Raw genomic sequence first — 21,400 nt, 5'->3', positions numbered from 1 at the left:
CAAAAGGGAGAAAGAATCAACATTGTACTCAGTCTAGCATCTTTTTTTTTTTTTTAAAGATTTTATTTATTTATTTGAGAGAGAGAATGAGAGAGAACAGGGTCAGAGGGAGAAGCAGACTCCCTGCAGAGCAGGGAGCCCGATGCGGGACTCGATCCCGGGACTCCAGGATCATGACCTGAGCCGATGGCAGTCGCTTAACCAACTGAGCCACCCAGGCGCCCTCAGTCTAGCATCTTGAAGAGGATGAGTATTTTTTTTTTTTTAAAGATTTATTTGAGAGAGAGAAATTGCAAGCAGGGGAAGAGGCAGAGAGAGAGGGAGACAAGCAGACTCCCCACTGAGTGGGGAGCCTGATGCAGGGCTCAATTCCAAGACCCTGAGTCATGACCCCAGCTGAAATCAAGAGTCAGATGCCCAGCCGACTGAGCCACCCAGGTGCTCCTTGAAGAGGATGAATATTCTTCCTCCACCTTGTAGGGCCTGCAGAAAATTTAATCTCAGTCAGACTTGGGACCACTTTACCAGCTTTTAGATTTAGGAGGTACCTGAGGTCATCTCATCTCTAGGCTTCATAGACACCATGCACAGGTTTATTGTTAAAGCTAATAAAGATCCTTCAAAGTCCAGAACATTTCTGCTTCCTTGCCATGGGAATGCTGCTATGAACATTTGTGTACAAGGTTTTGCATGGATATGTTTTTTCTTTTTTTTTAAGATTTTATTTATTTTAGAGATAGAGAGATGGGAGAGACAAGCAGACTCTGCGCTGAGTGCAGAGCCTGACGAGGGGCTCAGTTTCACAACCCTGAGATCACAACCTGAGCCAAAATCAAGAGTCGGACATTTAGCCGACTGAGCCACCCAGGTGCCCTGGATATGCTTTTTCATTTCTTTTGGGTTTGTGGACTGAATGTTTGTGTCCTCGAAAAAATTCATATGGAAGGGAGCGAGGATGTCCGGTCCATCCTCTCTAAAATCTTGCTCATCCCCTGGAACACTAGCAACAATCTTGGGAACTTCTGGCTTTTGCTCCCTTCCCAGAATCTCTCCTCTCCTTTCCTTTCTCTTTGCCCTTAAAGTCACTGCTCCTTTTATTCTGTGCCCCTCCTCCAGGATACCTAGCCTGATCCTCTCCATGGGCTCAGGTTTTAGGAAAATTCATTCAGAAAAGGAAGTATCTTGCAAGAAATTTATTTTAGTCTGATAATTTTAATACTTCCCTGAGACAAGAAAGCACAAAGTGGCCTGGGTACTTTTCTGGAACTAAGGATGGAAAAAAATAGAGGAAGAAGAACACAAATATCTCAAAAAAGTATTTTGCTTAGTAAAATGGTTGGATATTATCAAATTCAATTACCAGAAAGCAAAGCAAATAATTTTAGTATGAAATTTGATGGAAGGTACTATTGACCTTTCATCGGCTTATTTATTTCTCCATTTGATCCAATGAAACCAACTCATCTTTTCTTCATTGTGTGCTACACAGACATTAAAGTTTTAAAAAAAATTTGGAATTCTTGAATATAAGCTGTAAGTTACAGTCTAATTCTTTTTTTTTTTAAGATTGTATTTATTTGTCAGAGAGAGAGAGCAAGAGAGAGCAGAAGCAGGGGGAGCGGCAGGCAGAGGGAGAAGCAGGCTCCCCACTGAGCAAGGAGCCCGATGCAGGACTCGATCCCAGGACCCTGGGATCATGACCTGAGCCAAAGGCAGACGCTTAACTGATTGAGCCACCCAGGCGCCCAGTTATGGTCTAATTCTTAAACAAAAGTATTAAGTCCCATTATGTATTTCAGGGTTTTGCTAATTAACTTTAGTAATTTTATGCTTATTGTGGTAACATAATTATTTATAATATTTCATTATAACTCTATTTGCCATTAATAGCTGGAAATGATATGGATCAATAAAACTTTTCTATTGTTACAAAATATTTTGCTAATAACTGTATCTGTAAATATCTATATCGATATATCCTTATAGTATATAGTTTTTTTTTTCTTGGATTTATCTGAGAGAGAGAGAGAGAGATTGAGAGAATGAATGGGAGGAGGGGCAGAGGGAGAAGCAGACTCCCCACTGAGCAGGGAGCCTGACGCAGGACTCAATCCCAGGACCCTGGGATCCTGATCTGAGCTGAAGGCAGATGCTTAATCAACTGAGCCACCCAGGCACCCAGTATATAGATAGTTTTGCTGCACTCAATCACAGACTGTGATTTAATCCATCTATATTGATGGACATTTGTCACTTTTTTCTATTATATGTACTGCTATAATAAATAAATATATTTTTATATACATGTTGTACACCTGAGGGGGCATATCTTAAGTATATATTCCCTACTCAAAATGTAAAGCAAGATCACCATATGACTCAGCCATCTAGGATTTACCTGTCACTGTTGGCTTGAGCTGCTATAACAAAATACCACAGACTGAGTGGCTTAAACAACAGAAGTTTATTTTCCCACAGTACTGGAGGCTCAAGTCCAAGGTTAAGGTGCCAGCCAATTTGGTTCCTGGCTTGCAGATGGCTCTCCTTACTGTGTCCTCACATGATAGACAGAAAAAATAGCTCTCTCTTGTCTCTTCTTATAAGGACACTAATCCTGTTGGATCAGGTCCCTACCCTTATGACCTCATTTAAACATAATTGCTTTCATAAAGGCCCTATCTCCAAATATAGAAATATTGGAGGTTGAGGCTTCAGAATGAGTTTTGGGGGAACATGACCACTCAGTCCATAACATTACCCAAAAGAAATGAAAAAAATACACCCACACAAAAACTTATATGCAAATGTTTGTAGTGACATTATTGATAATAGCCAAAAAGTAGGAACCACCCAAATGCCTGTCAACTCACAAATGCATAAACAAATATGGTCCACCCATGCAATGGACTATTATTCAGACTTAAAAAGAAATGAAGTTGGGATCATGACCGGAGCCGAAGGCAGACGCTTAACCAACTGAGCCACCCAGGCGCCCCCTTCTACTGATGACCTAGGTTCTTTTTTTTTTTTTAAAGAGATTTTATTTATTTATTTGACAGAGAGAGACACAGCGAGAGAGGGAACACAAGTAGGGGGAGTGGGAGAGGGAGAAGCAGGCTTCCCGCGGAGCAGGGAGCCTGATGCGGGGCTCGATGCGGGGCTCGATCCCAGGACCCTGGGATCATGACCTGAGCTGAAGGCAGACGCTTAATGACTGAGCCACGCAGGCACCCCTGCAGACCTAGGTTCTTTTGTTATACCCTTATGTAGCTATGTAAAACAAGGCATAAGATCCTCTAGGGAAGGCCTTTGTTTTTCTTGTTTTGAAATTCAATCCATTTATTGACATATCTATTGTACATGACTTACAAATCTTCACTTCTGTCACTCTGCTAGAACTTTTCCGGAAAAGCCTCCATTTCCTCAATCCTCTTTCCACAAGTAATGGAAGTGACTGTGCTTTGAAGGTTACAGCTGACAAACACCTGTTCGTTGCTCTCCCTGGCTAAGTGCTGGGCAAGGCCAGTGGAGGTCCTGTCAGAAGTGTCTCTGAGGAGGGAGGTAGACACAGGGATGGAATTGTAGCGATTGCACACAGCCATGGCAACACTCGGCCACCCTAATTCTTCCTAATCCCATCTGTTTCCTTTTGGCAAATTACCACTCCACAGTTGTATATAGCCACAGTGTCCTGTCTTCCCATACAGAAGCCAAAGGGTCCCGGGAGGTTGCTATGTCCTTCTCTTACTGCTACAACCAAAGGGTAATATGTGACCTAATCTTGGCCAGCTGGATTCTGCTTCTAGGAAGAGTCTTCCCTTTCCTTCCCTTTATCCCTTCCCTCCCCTCCCCTTCCTTTTCCTCCCCTCCGCTTCCTTTTCTCCTTCCCTTTCTCCCCTCCCCTCTCCTCTCTTTTTTCTGTTTAAATAGGCTCCACACCCAGCGTGGAGCCCAATGGCGGGCTTGAACTCATGACTGTGATTTCCAAACCTAAGCTGAGATCAAGAGTTGGACACTTAACTGACTGAGCTACCCAGGCACCCCTCCATGGAGATTCTTGAGTGGAAAAAACTGTTGGGAGTCCCCTCATCTGGCAGCAGACTCTGACCAAAAGGCTAAATAGTACTTGCTGTTACAGTTATTTTCCGACTCTTGTTCTATCTTGGTTATTTGTCCTGAACCTGAACCTGGTGATCCCTTCAGTAAATTCCCTTTGGTTCTTAAGGTAGGCTGATCTCCAAGCTATAGGAAGAGAAAAACAAGAAAGCACAAGGTGGTTTCAGAGATTGTTACAGTAAGTTGCCACCGTGTGAAAAAGAATGAAAAAAAATTATTTACATAAATTATCCCTAGAGTGGAACATAACATTATTGGTTTAAATAACCTGCTTCATTTTCAGTTTCCTTTACTTAGTTTTATATGTCCAATTCTTTATGGTTGACTTAATATGTCTGCTTTTCTTTTTTAGTTTTAAAATTTTGTTTTTGAAGTAATCTCTACACCCAACATGGGTCTCAAACTCATGACTCTGAGATCAAGAGTCACAAGCTCTACCAACTGAGCCGGCCAGGTGCTTCAATCTGTCAGCTTTAATAAATCATTTCTTTCTTGTGAGAACATTGACATGAGTTAGAATATCATTTATTACAACTAAATCTTTTTTTACTTTTCAAGTGTTAATTCACATTTTAAAATTTCTGTTAAGTGACTTTACAAGTTTTGGTAAGATTTACAAATTACTTTGTAGCTTACCATTAAATATCTTCTATTATTCATTAAACCAATTCTCAGATCTTCACATATAGTTTTCTTTCTCTATGTACAGTAACAAATATAATTCAAGGATAATCAATTGGTCATTCTTCTAAAGTATACAGTGCTTTATAAAGAATGCACATAGGGGGGCGCTGGGTGGCTCAGTTGGTTAAGCTACTGCCTTCGGCTCAGGTCATGATCCTGGAGTCCCTGGATCGAGTCCCGCATCGGGCTCCCTGCTCGGCAGGGAGTCTCCTTCTCATGTGCTTGCTCTCTCTCATTCTCTCTCTCTCAAATAAATAAATTAAAAAAAAAAATCTTAAAAAAAAAATGCACATAGGGGCACCTGGGTGACTCAGTCAGTTGAGTGTCTGACTCTTGGTTTGGGCTCAGGTAATGATCTCAGGGTCGTGGGATTGAGCCTCTTGTTGGGCTCCGTGCTCAGCATGGAGTCTGTTTGGGATTCTCCCTCTCCTCTCCCCAAAATAAATAAATAAATAAAATCTTTAAAAAAAAAAAAAAGAGGGACCCTTGGGTGGCTCAGTTGGTTAAGCGTCGGCTCAGGTCATGATCTCAGGGTCCTGGAATCGAGTCCTGCATCAGGCTCCCTGCTCAGCGGGGAGCCTACTTCTCCCTCTGCCTCTGCCATTCCCCCTGGTCATGCTCACTCCCTCTGACAAATAAATAAAATCTTAAAAAAAAAAAAAAAAAGAACGCACAAAATATAACAGCTAGTGCTACAAGTGTCTTCCAGACATCTCTGTGAAAAGATGCCCATTAATTAATGGTCATAAAACATCCTACACAATTAACTTGAACTCATGGGTTAATACTGAAACTTATATTACTAACATTATTGCTTATTGCACTACTATATATTTTATTAGCTAGTATATAGTAAAAATAAGCCATACCACTCATTAAGGTCCAGTATATTCAATCACATAAAATGTGAGGTTGCATTACTACAAGATTAATGGAATAACCAGAGGAAGTCTGTAGTAGCCAGCTGGAGGGGGGGACGGTTTGAGGAGCCGAACGCCAATTGCGTTATATCTGAATTCACATTATTGTGGGATCCTTTATAATGAGTCTTTTTCTGTATTCTAACCACCAAATATCAGCCTTATATGTATGGCAACAAAACCTGTTCTAATGACAGGGAAATTGCAAAGTAAGGGTCAGATAAGAGACATCTCAAAGGACAAATCCGGGTGCCTGGGTGGCTCAGTTGATTAAACATCTGCCTTCAGCTCAGGTCATGATCCCCGAGCCCTGGGAATGACTCCCAAGTCGGGCTCTCTGGCTCAGTGGAGAGACTCCTTCTCCCTCTCCTTCTCCCCCTCCCCCTGCTTGTGCTCTCTCACTCTCGCTCTATCTCAAATAAAATCTTTAAAAAAAGGACGATCTCAATGCCTGGGTGGTTCAGTCAGTTAAGCATCTGCCTTTGGCTCAGGTCATGATCCCAGGGCCCTGGGACCGAGTCCCGCACTGGGCTCCTTGCTCAGTGGGGAACGTGCTTCTCCCTCTGCCTGCAGCTCTCCCTGCTTGTGCTTTCTCTCCGACAATAAAATCTTTTTTTTTTTTTTTAAAGATTTTATTCATTTATTTGACAGAGAGAGACACAGCAAGAGAGGAACACAAGCAGGGGGAGTGGGAGAGGGAGAAGCAGGCTTCCTGCGGAGCAGGGAGCCCGATGCGGGGCTTGATCCCAGGACCCTGGGACCATGACCTGAGCCGAAGGCAGACGCTTAACGACCGAGCCACCCAGGCGCCCCTCTGACAGTAAAATCTTAAAAAAAAAAAGGACGAACCTATAGGACTTGGGACGACTGGATAGAGGTGATGAGGGTAAATAAATTACTCCTGGATCACTTGAAGCATAAAGACGGTGATAGAAAAGGCAGGGGTTGAAGTGGTTTCATTCCATTGTTTGGATTGGTAGAGGGATCGAAGGGAAGTATAGGTTGGTTTTAAATACGTTATTTCAAGGTGATGATGGAAAGCTCAAATGAGTAGGCAGTAACAGGACCTGAATTTGAGGTCAGTCTTTGGATAAAATAGTAATCACAGACAAAACAGTAAGCAGTCTAAGAATCCTTTCAGAAGCGAACAGAACATTGAGTAAGAATCATCTGAGAAAGTTAGAGGTAGAACCACATTAACACAAAAGTTAACATTTGAAGTTTATGTTATCTTTTCACACACTTTTTTTAATGGAAACCTTGAGAGGTGGGAGATTAGTTTCAAGTAGATTTATTCATTATAAATATTTATTAAGTGCTTCTAGGAATACAAGGGTGAATAAGTCACAGTCCTTGCCCTTAATGAGTTTCCAATGCAATGGGAGACAAGTAAAAAAGTAATTAGGGGCCCCAATTCCAGCACTAAAAATGCTATTTAATAATTGGCTATTTACTTACTAGTCTCCATTACAGGAAGGAATAGTGTATCACTCTTAAATCTCCAAAGCCTAGCGTAGATCTAGCACATAGGCGTTCAGGAAATATTCTAAAAAAATTAAATGAAAATAGTCTCAGCAATGATGAGTACTATTTTATGGCAGAGCATAAGCTGTGTGGGGAGAGTGAAGTGTTAGGAAATATCGTTAGTTACGGTGGGTTGGAGATCAGATTTTGGAAAGCCTTATATGTGATGCCAAGGGATTTATAGGTGGCAGTACTGAGGATTCAAAGAGAATGTCAGAGGGGTGCCTGGCGGCTCAGCTGATATCTGGCTCTTGGTTCCGGTTTAGGTCATGATTTCAGAGGGAGTGGAATCAACCCAGCATCGGGCTCTGTCAGAGCACAGCATGGAGTTGGCTTCAGATTCTTTCTCCCCTTCACTCCCCCTCTGCTCCTCCCTGCTCGTGTGCTCTCTCTCTAAAATAGATTTAAAAAATCCAAAAAGCCCAAACAAACCAAAAAGAATGTAAGACACGGGAATGACAATCAGATTTATGCTTTGTAAAGACCGCTTTGGTTGGAATGTATGTTATTATAATAGACAAGTGCTTTCCAAACTTTTAAACACATTTAAGTGTGCACATAGAATGGGAGGCTGGCTGTACAGAACAACGTGCTTTGACCTGTATTCAAGTTCCTGGCTCTGCTCAGCAAATGCTTGAAGAAAAAAACAAATTATCTGGTACCCAATAGGTACTTCTTCTATGTACATTTCCTTCCCCTTTTCCTTCCTCTGAATACACTGATTAAAAAAAGAGCCAATGGATAAAACTTGTATATGGCAGGGGACTGATACAGGCCCTCAAGAGGCAGAAAGGGAGGGAAACGAGCAGGAGGGCTTCCTTGGCCTAATGGCATGAGGACAAACAACTTTTCTTGAGATGAAAGGCAGACAATTTGAAGACAGACCTAAGAAGTAGGGAGGAGGAAAGTTTGCAGAGTTTCCACTAACTGGGAAAAGAGTGGAAAAGAAGCAGGGGACATTAGATTGATAAATGTGAAAACTCCATCAGGATTAGATAAAGGGCTTATTGAGGCCTTAACATGTTAACCTGCAATGGTTCTAACAGCAGTTCTGGAAACGCTCCCCGGCAGTACTGAGCAAGTTGGGAGAACAAAGATGGGGGTGGTTGGAAGCATCCAAGATTGGGAGTTGGCAGGATGAGAAAGGCCTGAGGAAAGTGATCTGAGAAAGCTCTTGAAAGGCCGCCTTTAGTGAATGACTGTAGGGCATAGGTCAGGAAAGGAAGGAAGTCAAGTTAGAAGTTAACAGAGTGGAATAGAGTAGAATAGAGAAGAGCTGACGGATTTAAAATCTTGCCGAAAGTGATTTATGGCAACATAATTTAGCCTTCATTCTTTTGGCTTTGGCAAGGAAAAAAATCAATTTATTTTTTGAACCTCCATAGACTAGAAAATGTGAAAATGTTTTAAAATTACAGGTCTTCTACATGACAAAATCCAACTTACTTTGGTTCCAAGACATTCCTTTAAGCAGAAAAAAAAAATACTGTAGCTTAAACCTAAGTAGATAAATTAATATATTTTATTAGATTTAAACTACTCTTACATTGTTTTTCTTCTGTATTGACAACTGTGATTATAGTTCAAGTGAAAAGAATAGATTTTTGATTACTTAATGGATAAAATGACTCTTTTTTAAGTCCCCATTTCAAGGTCAAGCATTTCTGTCATTGACAAAGACCAGATACAAATGACAAAAGAATCATGAATAGCACCAGGCCAAGATTAATTTGATTAGGTAAGGAATAATCAATTTAAACAGTCTTCATCTTAAAGGTAAATATTTTGTCTATGTAGTTAGCATCAGATCTTTTTTGAATAATCTTTATGTTTTTAAGTAATGGAGTCATAAACACAGAGTTCAAGTTTCCATAATGCAGCATAAATACCCATGATTTTAAGTTTCCCTTATGTCAATTAAAATGGAAGATTCAAACTATTTTAAAAGCTAGTAAATGTAGTACCCAACTCTTCAACAATTTCGGCTGAAGGCTTCAGTGAGATTTTCTCATGTAAGTACATAGTGATTAAATCTGATATAACATATTATAATGGAACCAAACAAGCAAAATGCAATGTTTCTGAAAAACACAGTTTCATTTTGAGAGGTAAGCAACACTTGTAAATGAAGGAATCAGGGTTTTTCTTTTCTTTTCTCCTACCTCTTGTTGCCAGATGGCTCCAGGGGCTTGGTGGTGGAAAGTACACAAAAGGGATAGAGAGTCAGGGTTAAAGCACTATAAAGCTAATTAGTGCCTGATAGCATAGCCTTTGACTACTTTTCAGCCAGGCACTAGCTCTCAGGTTAACACTTCTCGTTCCTTTAATCACAGAGATTAAAGATACCTACTTCCCTTTCTATTCAAGCACCAATTGCCTTCAAGGGGAAGTAGTGACCTGGGTGGCAAGGAAAAGAACATTTCCCCCTGCTTTTGTACTTCGGGTGAGCAAACAGCTCTTTTATGATTTTTACTACTAACCAATAGGAAAATATAAAAAGGCTTAAATTAAGGCTCCTTCCTAAAATACTTTTTCCATATACCCTTGTTTCTTCACAAATGGAAAGCCATTGCTGTACCCAGATATTAATCAGTTTTTGGATCACAAATTACAAGGAAAAATGAATGAATTTGGGCTAGCATATAAATTTCATTAGGTGGAGACTCCTTGGTTAAAGAGCTGAATTTGCTGGGCAGGAAGAAGAAAAAAAGGAAGGGGGTAAGAAAAAAGACCAGTGCACTTACTGAGTATCACGGTCAGCTCTTTCATGGAAGACTTCAGTGAGGGAGTTTCCAAGAAGAGACTGAGATATTCTAAGTAGCAACATTTAGGAAGAAAGAGGAGGTCCAGTGGTCTCTGGGCCAGCTCGCTACAGAAACTGGTCCCAAGGAGTCACTGGCTTGAAACTGGGGTAGACGAATGGGGAACTGCTCATACGGTAGTTAGGAAGTATCTGGATAAAAATTCCTGGAAGCTGAAGTCTTCTTTATTGACAGAATCAACAGAACATTTGTGGCAGTTGTCCATAAGGTCCAAACACAGCACATTCTGACATTCAAATTAGACCTATTTAAATGTGGCTCCTTTTGATTCCTTCAACTTTGTATATGATGATTATCTGTACAAAGGGGTTCTAAATGGAAACAAACTCATTCACATCACCCCTATTCACTCAGTTTGTGGAGAGTGACAGCTTGGTCCAGATTTTTTAAAAAGTGATAGGCTAAAAGACAAAAAAAAATAGTCAACTGCAATAAGCTACCAGGCTTAATCAAGAATGGCTTAATATTATTCATCCTCTTCTTTGAACATTTTGCTTAAGTGCTTTATTAGAGCTACAAGCTCAGGGTTCCCACCACGTGCATCAATTTGTTTATAGGCTTTAGATTCAAGCTCTTTAAGAGTATTCCGAGTGTATTCAAAAGAACCTACATTCTCAAGATAATGTACACAGTATTTTTTAATATCTACGTTTTCGGTTCTCTGGCGCAATATATTCTGCACCTGGGTACTTTCAGGCCTTGACCAAATAGCGTGAATAGTAGGGAATGAAAACTTTCCCTCTGTTAGATCTTCACAAAAGCTTTTGTTTTCACTGTATTCTTTGGAGTGTAGATTAGCATAATCATCCCTAATTTGGAAAAAGAGCCCAAGTGTATTAAGTAGTGGCTTTAGATCTTCTTTGTAATCAGAGAACAACTGCATGAGACCTACTGCTAATCCAAATAGTCCACCTGTCTTTTGCAGCACCATCGCTTTATATTCTTCTTCAGTGGGACAAGTGTAATTATCCCTCCAATAAATATCTAGACCTTGTCCCTGATGGAGTTCCAAAAGCTGGTGGGTAAAAAGCTTCACTGCATCTGGGTGATCAAGGGTTAAGACTTTCTCTAGGCCAAGAAAATATACATAATTGGCAGAATTGATGACAGATGGAATTCCATAGATGCTGTGTGCCACTGGAAAGCCACGTCGGAGTTTTGAGTTGTCTTCAATATCATCGATGAGCAAACTGGCATTATGCAACATTTCTGTCACTTCAATGATAATCTAACAAAAAAGACAAGTGATAATTTCATTTTATTTGAGCTATTCAAAACAGCTTATAAATACTTAACAGATTATGAGAGTCTCAGATTTCTTAGTTTTTGCAATGAACAATTATTTAGCAACCTCAATATAAAACAATACATGTATGCACATTAAACTCAATTATGAGCAAGAGGTATTTTATGTGACATCTATTAATTTATTAGGGATTAAGAATGAGGTTAGAATTGCCTAAATACCTGTAGCTTGTCTTCTGGAACTTTTAGCCAATGATTAAATGCCTGTGAAAGTTTGGTTCTCACTTGTTTACCTGAAATTAAAGAATAAAATTTGGCAATAAAATTAATATTTCAGTTATTAAAAATACATTCAGAAACCTCCTTGAAAACTGTTCAAACTTGAATCCAGCCCCATCACTGCTGGGCCCCTACTGCCCCCTCTACCAAAATTCACATTCTAAAAGCTCACAGCCTTTTGAAATTAGGGCATGCAAAGAGATTCTAAAGTATTCAAATGGCCCACTAGTAAGCCCACTCCTTTCATCTTAACTTGTATCAACAATTTTGGAATGAAATGGGCATTTTACGAACTATGATCTAATTCATTCCTTTTTTGAAAAATAAGTCGGTCTAGTCAGTGGCAGTTAATTAGCAATGTCTGTTTCAGAGAACTATAGGTATTTTTTTTTTTTAAGATTTTTTATTTATTTGACAGAGAGAGACACAACGAGAGGGAACACAAGCAGGGGAAGTGGGAGAGAGAGAAGCAGGCTTCCCGCCAAGCAGGGAGCCTGATGTGGGGCTCGATCCCAGGACCCTGGGATCATGACCTGAGCCGAAGGCAGACGCCCAACGACTGAGCCACCCAGGCACCCAAGAACTATAGGTATTTCTAATGAAATGTACTTTGCTATTGAATTCAATAAAATCTCATAAAATTACCTCTTAAAATTATCTACCATTCCTTTAAATTAAGGTTTTAGAGACTGTACAACTCTGCTTCTTTCCTATCAAAAAATGAGATGACAATTCCCCGAAGTATTCCTTTTTAGCATCCCAGTTTGGTCAAAAGTTAATTTCTTTATTTTGACTAGGGCCATTAGTTTTTCAATATTATCATTTTCTTACATGGAAAGCTCAAGAGGTTTTTGGGTAGTAGTTATCAATAGAAGTCATTTTTGCCCAAATATAAAGGAATGGTAGATAAAAACCCCAACAATATCTTTTAATAATGTTCTACGAGCTTCCTGCTGGAGGGAATGCACAGTAACATCCTAATTTCAGATGAGGTTTCAGAAAAAGTTACATAAAAAGTTTCAGTGAACAAAAACAGTTATTTTGTGTGTGTGTGAACAAAAACCTATCTGTTTTCTCTGCACCAGTCACCCAAGCAAATGAATACATAAACTCTCATCCCATATCCAAATGAAAGAAAGTTGCACTTTTTGTGAGAAGCCTAAAAGGGAAGGATCTCTTAAGGTTCAAGAAGCAGTATTTTCTGTCTAGTAACCTTTAAGGTGAGCACGGTCTGGGTAGCAGCTATATACTTTATACTTTTGATTTACTTTCCAGTTTAACAAAGGCCAATCTGAGCTATACTTACAAAGCACATCTGTGCAAAGTAACCCATACTGCCTAAAAAACAAGTTCAGAAGATGAAGAACACAAAGAATCAATGTAGAGCCACATTTTCCCTTTTGCTTTAGAATGTACATAGAAAACAGCACAATAAATGGCTTAACTTATAGGTCATGCAGTTGTGTTTTAGTATTTTTTTCCTTTAACCAGATTCTGGGGTCTGGATTGATATTTTTAAGGCCCCAAATAGTTTCTAACAGGTACTAGTCATAGAGATCCCTCAAAATTAAAAGAAACATGATAATTATCTTTCCTCTTTATTTTTTAAAGATTTATTTTAGAAGGAGAGAGAGTGCGTGAGTGAGGGTAGGGGCAGAGAGGGAGGAAGAGGGACAGGTAGACTCTGTGCTGAGTGCGGAACCCGAAGCTAAGGCTTGATCCCATGAACCCAAGATCATGACCTGAGCAGAAGTCAAGAGTCTAATGCTCAACTGAGCCACCCAGGTGCCCCCAATTAGCTTTCCTCTTTAAAAGACCTTAATGTTACTAACTCCTGGCCTGGGCACCTACACTAGGACAAATAAATAAAAGTCATTTGATTTCACAAATTTCAGAAAATCCTAATATTAATAATTATTAATTATTATAATCTTTTATGAGCAAGAGTAACTTTCGAACAGAATAAATGGCCTGGACCACCTTTAAGTCACTTTAGGAACTCCGAAGTTCTCTGTGAAAAATAGGTTTATTATCCATAACACAATTCCCTATTTTTTTAAAAGATTTAATTAATTAATTAATTAATTTGGGGGGAGGGGAGATCAGATGTACGCACAAAGTGGCAGAAAGAGAGGGAGAGAATCTCAAGCAGACTCCTCATGGAGCCCAATGAGGGACCAATCTCATGACCCTGAGATCATGACCTGAGCTGAAATCATGAGATGGGCGCTTAACAAACTGAACCACCCAGGCACCCCCCCATTAAAAATTTTTTTTTAAAATTTAAATTCAATTTAGTTAACATTATACTGTATTATTAGTTTGTGGGGTAGAATTTACTGATTTTATCAGTTGCATATAACACCCAATGCTCATTACATCAAGTGTTCTCCTTAACCCCCATCACCCAATTCCCCCACTCCCTATTTTTTTCCCCTATTTCTTTTTAAAGATCTTTATTTTTGTTTTGTAATTTACTTTTTAAAGATTCTATTTATTCATTTCAGATAGAAAGGGAGAGAGCACAAGTCGGGGGAGGGGCAGAAGGAGAGGGAGAAGCAGACTCCCCACTAGTGGGGAGCCCGACATGGGGCTTGATCCCAGGACCCCAAGATCATGACCTGAGCCAAAGGCAGACGCTTAACTGACTGAACCACCCAGGCAACATGAAGATTTTTATTTTTTTAAGTATTCTCTACACCCACTGTGGAGCTTAAATTTACAATCACAAGGTCAAGAGTCACATGCTCCAGAGTCAGCTAGGTGCTTCATAATTTTTTATTTCTTTAGGAAAATCTTCTGAGGTTATATTCTATAATAGATGCAAGATTATATTAAATTAAAAAAGTGAGAAACATAACAAGAGGTTTGTTATCTAATGGCTTAAAATACTACTTCAAGATAATGATTAAAAAAAATGTTACAGAAGTTCATTACACAGGTAAACAGTATTGCTAAAATGTAGCTACAGACAGTCCTTGCTTTGCACAGTAGCAGAACAGGAGATGCTCTTTAAGACTCTTTACAGCACTGATAACTGACATGTTTTACCATAGCCCAGTTCTAGCCAGTTTGCAAACTTGTTACAAAATAAGTCCAACAACAGTAGAGTGCAGGAGTAACATCATGTTTCTCAGCAGGAGACTCTGAAATAAGTGTAGTTACCAGCTGCTGAATAAATATCGCTCAAAAGGGGTCTCTTGGGTTTTTCTTTTTCCGGCGGGGGTGTGTGTGTGGGGGGGGGCAGAGGGAGAGAGAATCTGATCTCACCACCCTGAGATCATGACCTGAGCTGAAATCAAGAGTCAAGATACTTAACTAAGCCACCCAGACACCCCTTGGCTTTTTCTTAAATAGCAGGCAACTTTTCCTTTTCATTCTTCTTCGTGTTTTTTGATTCTTTTTTTTTTTTGTTTTTTTTTTTTTTGTGAGAGAGAGAGCACGCGTGCGTGTGCTTTGAGGGGAGGGACAGGATAGGAAGAGAAGCAGACTCCCTGCTGAGTGAGAGCCCCAACATGGGGCTTGATCCCAGGACCCTGAGATCATGACCTGAGCTGAAGTTAGATGCTCAACTGACTGACCCACCCAGGTAACCCCCTGGTTAACTTTTTGAGTGTACTTACGATCATTGTTTATGCAGTTATATATCAATAAAAAGCAGCACCAAGCCAAGGGCAAGCAGTCGACGTTGTCTGCCCTGGGTGTAGGCAATAAAGAGGTGCACTATCAGTAATGAATATAAAAATAGTAACAGACTGACTAGTTTTTTAAAAAGTGTGTATCTTCTTTGTCCTTTGGATCTTGAGGATTTCATCTTTAATACGTTTGGATTTTAACTTATAAGAAGAAGGATTTTATTTTATTTTTTTTGTCTCTGGAATCATCATGGTGGAAGGTAATTTATATCCAAAAAACTTAGGATCCTTTCATATTGCTTCTATAGTACTATGGAGTATCTTTATGCTGTCAATTAAATTTCATTTAATAAGCTTTGGTGAGTTATATCAGACAATATGGCTGGGTATAATTTGAGTTGGGGAGTAGATGGTTCCCTCCATTCCTTTGAAGCATTGACATTAGCAGGTACGTCTCCATTTAGGTCTGCCAGAATAGAAATGACACTTATCATGATGGCTTTCAAGATGTAGCTGGGGAGCTACCACTCTTCTGCTTTAGATAACCATATTTATCCTCTCCAGGCTTAGGAAGAATAGAAATACACATAATACCGCTGAGGTGTGCCCATAAAGAAAGGTGTGCACTTTAGAACAGAAATGAAAAAGTGTTTATTGTGATTGAGTTGAGAACATCACTGGTCTATAGGTTAACTATCTTATGGGCTAAATAGGTTTTTATGGCTGTCAACTAACTTATCATCTTTCATATAATTTCTACAAGAAAGAGCATTCCAAGTTTCAAGTAACTGGTTTGTGAATGAATTTTTATTCATTTTATTCAAGAACCCACACTTATTATATATATGAGTTTTAACTTGCTATTACCATTTTCCAGACCAAGTTAAAAAAATAGCAAAATAAAACATGCATATACATGATTAGGCAGGTGTTACTGTAAGAAGCTATGTTCAGGTGACCCATCTTTATATAGGAATAATGTGGGCTATGTTTCCAAGTAATGTGACTTAGAGATGCATTACTATTTGGCTCTTAAAGGAAGTAGTAGCGTAAGAAATGCAGTGTATGCGTGGTAGTAGAAAACATGAACATGGAAAGTAGAGTAAAGATTTTTATTGTTACACAAATTGGCATAAAAACCCCTGATATCTAAATAGTGGAGAATAGGAATGTGTGGCATCCCTAAAGAATAAAACCTCCAATGACGTACTCAAATGTTTTCAGTATTTTTTTTTGTTATGTTGTGTAATTGGACATTTTTAAAAGAGAGCTTCAAAAATATCCTTTTTAAAAAAGATTTTATTTGTCAGAGAGAGCGCACAAGCAGGGGGAGTAGCAGGCAGATGGAGACGCAGGCTCCCCACTGAGCAGGTAACCCGATGCAGGACTCAACCCCGAGTGAAAGGCAGACGCTTAACCGAATGAGCCACCCAGGCGTCCCAAAAATATCTCTTTTAAGAACAAAAAACTTGGGGCGCCTGGTGGCTCAGTCGGTTAAGCGACTGCCTTCGGCTCAGGTCATGATCCTGGAGTCCCGGGATCAAGTCCCACATCGGGCTCCCTGCTCGGCGGGGAGCCTGCTTCTCCCTCTGACCCTCCCCCCTCTCATGTGCTCTCTCTCTCTCTCATTCTGTCTCAAATAAATAAATAAAATCTTAAAAAAACAAAAACAAAAACTAAAAAGCTCTATTTGTCATTTTTCTCATATGTATCACCTTATTAAATAGGAAATCTTAAGAGCTGTTAAGTCTAACCTTTTCTGTATGCTAGCATTTGAATGACCACTACTCTATCACAAGACCCTATAAGGACCATAACTAAACAGTTACCTGGTAACTGAAGTAAATATTTATAGGGTTCTAGAAGAATTCTTTGGACTGTTTCTTGAGTCTTCTCCATTGTTTTTAAATTTCAAAGCTGATCTGTGAAAAAGGAGAAATATAATCTTAATAACTAAATTAATTTTGAGTTTCAAATGCAAAGGAATTTGTATCTCAAGGTGTTTTTGTACCGGCAGACTTTCAGTTTTGTTGTATAAGAAAATTCTACATATATGAAATCTTGAAACATGCTAAGTGAAAGAAGCCAGTCTTCAGAACAAATCTATAAAGACAGAAAGTAGACTGATGATTGCCTAGAGTTGGGGTAGCAAGAACAGGGAGTATGAAGCTTCTTTCTGTAGGGATTAAAATATTCTAAAATTAGATTGTGGTGATGGCTGCACAACCCTGTATATATACTGAAATTTAAACTTTAAGTGGGTGAACTATATATGTAAATTATCTTTCATAAGGAAAAAAAAAGGAAATCTTCAAGTGATTCATTGGTCAGCCTTAGTTAAAAAACTTATACTAAGCCCTTCTTATTTTACTCAACCATAAAGGCTTAAATTGTTGACATCAAATCAATGTCAAAACAAACCCACAGAATTATACTTCTATATTTGATTTATTACATAAATTAGTAAGCATACTTTTTTCAATGAGCATTAAGATGAATACATTTTATATACTTAAAATGTAAGGGGAAAACTTCTCTCTTGTACTTTCTTGGAAGGCAGCTATGCTCACCACTGTACCACCAACGCTCTCTTGTACTTTCTTTACAACCACTCCATTTCAGAGATTCTAATTTAAGACGTGCATTAACTTGAATGCAATTATCAAAAATATTAGCCTGTACCTACACACACACACACACACTATTCCCTTGTAGTGATTTATTATCTGAGTTTTACATTTACTTCAATATTTTCTAGAATACCCTTCATGGTCTTCTACAATACTTCTTTACTGTTGAATCCAATCCCCACTTGGTTTCTTTGTAAGTATCTTTGCAATTTTTATTTCTCCTTATCTTAGGAATCTTCTTTTCTCATTGCTCTGACATCTTGGGCACATTTTAGGTGGTTTCTCACCTTTATCTGCTTTCTTTTGCTTCTATAACAATGATTTGGTATTCAGGATCATGAACCAAAAGGATTGAAACGTGAGTTTTTTCGTAATCTCCTCTTGAGTAACTAGGTGAAACAATCTTAAGAACTGAACATTCCAGCAAAGGAAATCATCTTAGCAATATGACCTAAAAGACAAACACTCCATGTAGAAAAGTTTTACACCTGCCTTGACTGACAATTAATACCCAGTCTGTCTCAGCGGAAAAAAAAGTTCAGAAAATATTTTGAAATTATCTAAAAATTAGTAATCTCTTATCTATACTATTATTTTATTTATTTTTAAAGATTTCATTTATTTGACAGAGAGAGATCCAGAGAGAGAACAAAAGCAGGTTGGGCTGCAGCCCAAGACAGAGGGAGAAGCAGGCTCCCCGTTGAGCAGGGAGCTGATGCGGGACTTGATCCCAGGATCCTGGGATCATGACCTGAGCCGAAGGCAGACGCTTAACTGACTGAGCCACCCAGGCACCCCTCTTATCTATACTGTTTAACTTTGACATGTTACCCCATTCTTTTTTTTTTTTTTAAAGATTTTATTATTTTTTTATTTGAGAGAGAGAATGAGAGAGAGCACATGAGAGGGGGGAGGGTCAGAGGGAGAAGCAGACTCCCTGCCGAGCAGGGAGCCTGATGCGGGACTCGATCCCGGGACTCCAGGATCATGACCTGAGCCGAAGGCAGTCGCTTAACCAACTGAGCCACCCAGGCACCCAATGTTACCCCATTCTTAAGAGATTAAAAAAAGAAAGATGACAAGCAGGGCACCTGGGTGGCTCAGTCGTTAAGCGTGTGCCTTCGGCTCAGGTCATGGTTCCAGGGTCCTGGGATCGAACCCCGCATCGGGCTCCCTGCTCGGCGGGAAGCCTGTTTTTCCCTCTCCCACTCCCCCTGCTTGTGTTCCCTCTCTTGCTGTGTCTCTGTCAAATAAATAAAATCTTTAAAAAAAAAACAAAGGTGACAAGCAGGAAGAATAATCACTTACATAAAAGATTACTGAAGAGAAAGAATTAGGGGTAGGATAAACAAAAAAGGGCATCTTTTATACACTTATGCCTTTAAAACAGTTGGTAGCCATCTCTTCACAACTAGGTTGAGAGCAATAATCACGTTTATCTTTTTTCACAACCTCCAGAACACATTTATCTTATGAGTTATGTGTCAAGAACTCTTTTGTCTCTATCTGGAGACAAGTATACTTTGCCCAGAAGTCAGAGCTAACTAACCTTTGCTCCAATTCTTAAGGCTTTGGTTGATGCCATTAAAATACAAAAATACTAATTATTACGTGAATTAACGTTCCTTTCCTAGAGGATGTTTATACACAAGTATTCTCAGTAGCAGGAAAACACAGGAACCTCAATTTTTCTAGGTATTGAAAAGTAATCTGTTTTATGTCTTAAGTCTCAGGGGTTCTACACACTGTGGCCTATACCCTACCTGATTTCCCCCCCTTTTTTTTTTTTTAACGCAAAGGACTCCTATTATGGGTAGAAATTTCAGCCACCAGGTACTAGACTCAAATATATTGAGGCATTAGTGTTACATGAAATCTACTAACTTGTTTTTAGATTGAATAACTACAGAATGCCTCTGTGAGAGAGTCTGAAACTACTCACTTTCAAAACTGGAAAAGTGCCTTTAATTTGTTCCTACAATTAATGGATGAATATTAATATAAAAATAGATTATCCCCTGTGTGTGGACTATTACTGAAATAATCTCCTAGTTGGGCTCCCTGCATTTGCCCCTCAATCTAGACCTCTACTCTTCAGCCATCTTTGCAAAATTCAGATCTCGCCCTATTTCCCAACCAAGAACCCTTCAAAGACATCCCTTTGCTCTTAAGGTAAAAACAAAACTCCTTAACAAACTAAGATTGGACTACTCTCCCGCCTCCCCCACCCCGACTTCAGTTCTTCACACTTTATCTCATTATTATTTTTATTATGTTAGTTCTTCACACTTTAAAAGCTCCCTCTAGATACAAGGCTTTCCAACATATTTTTTCTGCCTGGAATGTTCTTTCCTTAGTTAACTCCTGCTAACCCACTCTCAGCTCGATCCTCACTCTACTTCCCTTAAGCAAAATTCCCTATTTTAAATCATCACGTAACTCTCCTTTGTAGCAGTCACCACTGTTACCAATTTCACACTCGTGGGTCCATTTTACTTCATATCTGTCTGTACGGATTTTCTATATGGTAGGTGTTCAATAGATATGTGAAGGATTGAATGAACAGAAAGTGCCTTCTAACGCGCTAGAGGACGAAATCAGGGCACACACTTGCAATATAAAAAGTTAAAATACCGTGCAAGTTTTTTTTTTTTTTTAAGGGAATGATCTGGTTTCAAAATCGCTAAATAGTGACATACAAAATAAGTGTAGCTGTGAAACGCAGAATGAATCCTTCCACTCAAACTTTGGGAGATGATAAACCTGAAGAAAATTGCCCGAGATACAGGCAGTGGATTTAAATAACTTCAAGGCCGATTTTTAACAGACTTGGCAAAAGGGCTTCAAGGGGGTACTCTGCTAGTCCAGAGCCTGCAGGGTCGGTGAGGTTCCTGCTTCCTCTCCGCTCAGATGCCTCCTTCCGCCCTACTGGGTCACCTACAGCTCCTCCCCTTCTCTAGCAAGGATGGAAAATTCATACACAATCCGGTTCAGCATCCGGGTCCTCACCCTCCTTTCTTTCTTTCCTCTCGACCCCGCCTTCCAGCCTCCCCCGCCCTCATTCCCATCCGGGTTTCCCCCGGCCGCCACCACAGCCGCTCACGGTTCAACGGTGATATCACAACTTTCGCGCTGCCGGTCCGGGAGTAGTAGTACCCAGCATCAACTTCCCACTTTATAGTTCAGACCAAGATGCCGCCTGACGCCTACATGGATCCCTCCCCCTACTTCACCACAGAACTCTCCACCCTCCTCAGCCGCCAGCGACACCGCATTACTCGGTGCAGGAAAATGCGCCATCCCGGTCACACTGCGCAGGCGTCGTTGCCGCCTCCCCACTGCTTTGTCGCTCCGCCCCCCCTTCTCGTCTCATGCGGACGCGGAGCATTGCGGATCTTGCAGTTCTCCTGGGCAAGGGCTTGCGCATTGGCCCGGGAGGTTGGACTACATTTCCCGGGAAGCTTTGAGGCGTAACTTTCTGTTTCCATAGAAGTGGTGGGAAAATGGCGTCGTTGTTTGTATCCCGAGGACCAATAAGAATAGGG

General features: G+C 39.9%; 2 protein-coding genes across 6 annotated transcripts in view; both read right to left on the bottom strand.

The window, feature by feature from the left end:
- The window catches only part of TBCE (tubulin folding cofactor E), a 94,304-nt gene extending 84,217 nt beyond the window's left edge, over positions 1-10,087 (bottom strand). For both annotated transcript variants that reach the window (XM_035008495.1, XM_035008494.1), the window contains exon 1: positions 9,989-10,087. In XM_035008495.1, the coding sequence (XP_034864386.1) occupies positions 9,989-10,071 (83 nt within the window). In that variant the 5' untranslated portion in view covers positions 10,072-10,087. The remainder of the gene's footprint in view (positions 1-9,988) is intronic.
- Positions 8,890-21,171, bottom strand: GGPS1 (geranylgeranyl diphosphate synthase 1). 4 transcript variants are annotated; one of them, XM_035008504.1, is made up of 4 exons: positions 17,055-18,529; positions 15,214-15,287; positions 11,534-11,604; positions 8,890-11,294 (listed from the first exon to the last, which is right to left on the bottom strand). In XM_035008504.1, the coding sequence occupies exon 4, from the start codon at positions 11,271-11,273 to the stop codon at positions 10,533-10,535; it is 741 nt and encodes a 246-aa protein (XP_034864395.1). In that variant the 5' UTR covers positions 11,274-11,294; positions 11,534-11,604; positions 15,214-15,287; positions 17,055-18,529; the 3' UTR covers positions 8,890-10,532. The 4 variants fall into 4 exon arrangements, with proteins under 4 accessions (XP_034864395.1, XP_034864396.1, XP_034864392.1 ...); XM_035008501.1 differs by lacking the exon at positions 15,214-15,287 and adding an exon at positions 20,959-21,171 and having other exon boundaries at positions 10,216-11,294; positions 17,055-17,147; XM_035008502.1 differs by lacking the exon at positions 15,214-15,287 and having other exon boundaries at positions 10,216-11,294; positions 17,055-17,147; positions 17,237-18,530.
- Between the last annotated feature and the right edge of the window lie 229 nt (positions 21,172-21,400).

The sequence above is a fragment of the Mirounga leonina genome, unplaced genomic scaffold (assembly GCF_011800145.1).
Source record: "Mirounga leonina isolate KUSES-001 unplaced genomic scaffold, KU_Mleo_1.0 Mir_152, whole genome shotgun sequence".
NCBI classification, from domain to species: Eukaryota; Metazoa; Chordata; class Mammalia; order Carnivora; family Phocidae; genus Mirounga; species Mirounga leonina.
Note: the sequence above shows the minus strand (reverse complement) of the source record. Positions and strands in the feature narration are given on the sequence as shown.

Coding starts and splice junctions, on each gene's coding strand:
- GGPS1 (XM_035008501.1), bottom strand. CDS start 17,124: ATGGAGAAGACTCAAGAAACAGTCCAAAGAATTCTTCTAGAACCCTAT. Junction 11,605..17,054: donor ATATTTACTTCAGTTACCAG/GTAACTGTTTAG, acceptor CTTTAATTTCAG/GTAAACAAGTGAGAACCAAA. Junction 11,295..11,533: donor TTCCAGAAGACAAGCTACAG/GTATTTAGGCAA, acceptor CTTTTTTGTTAG/ATTATCATTGAAGTGACAGA.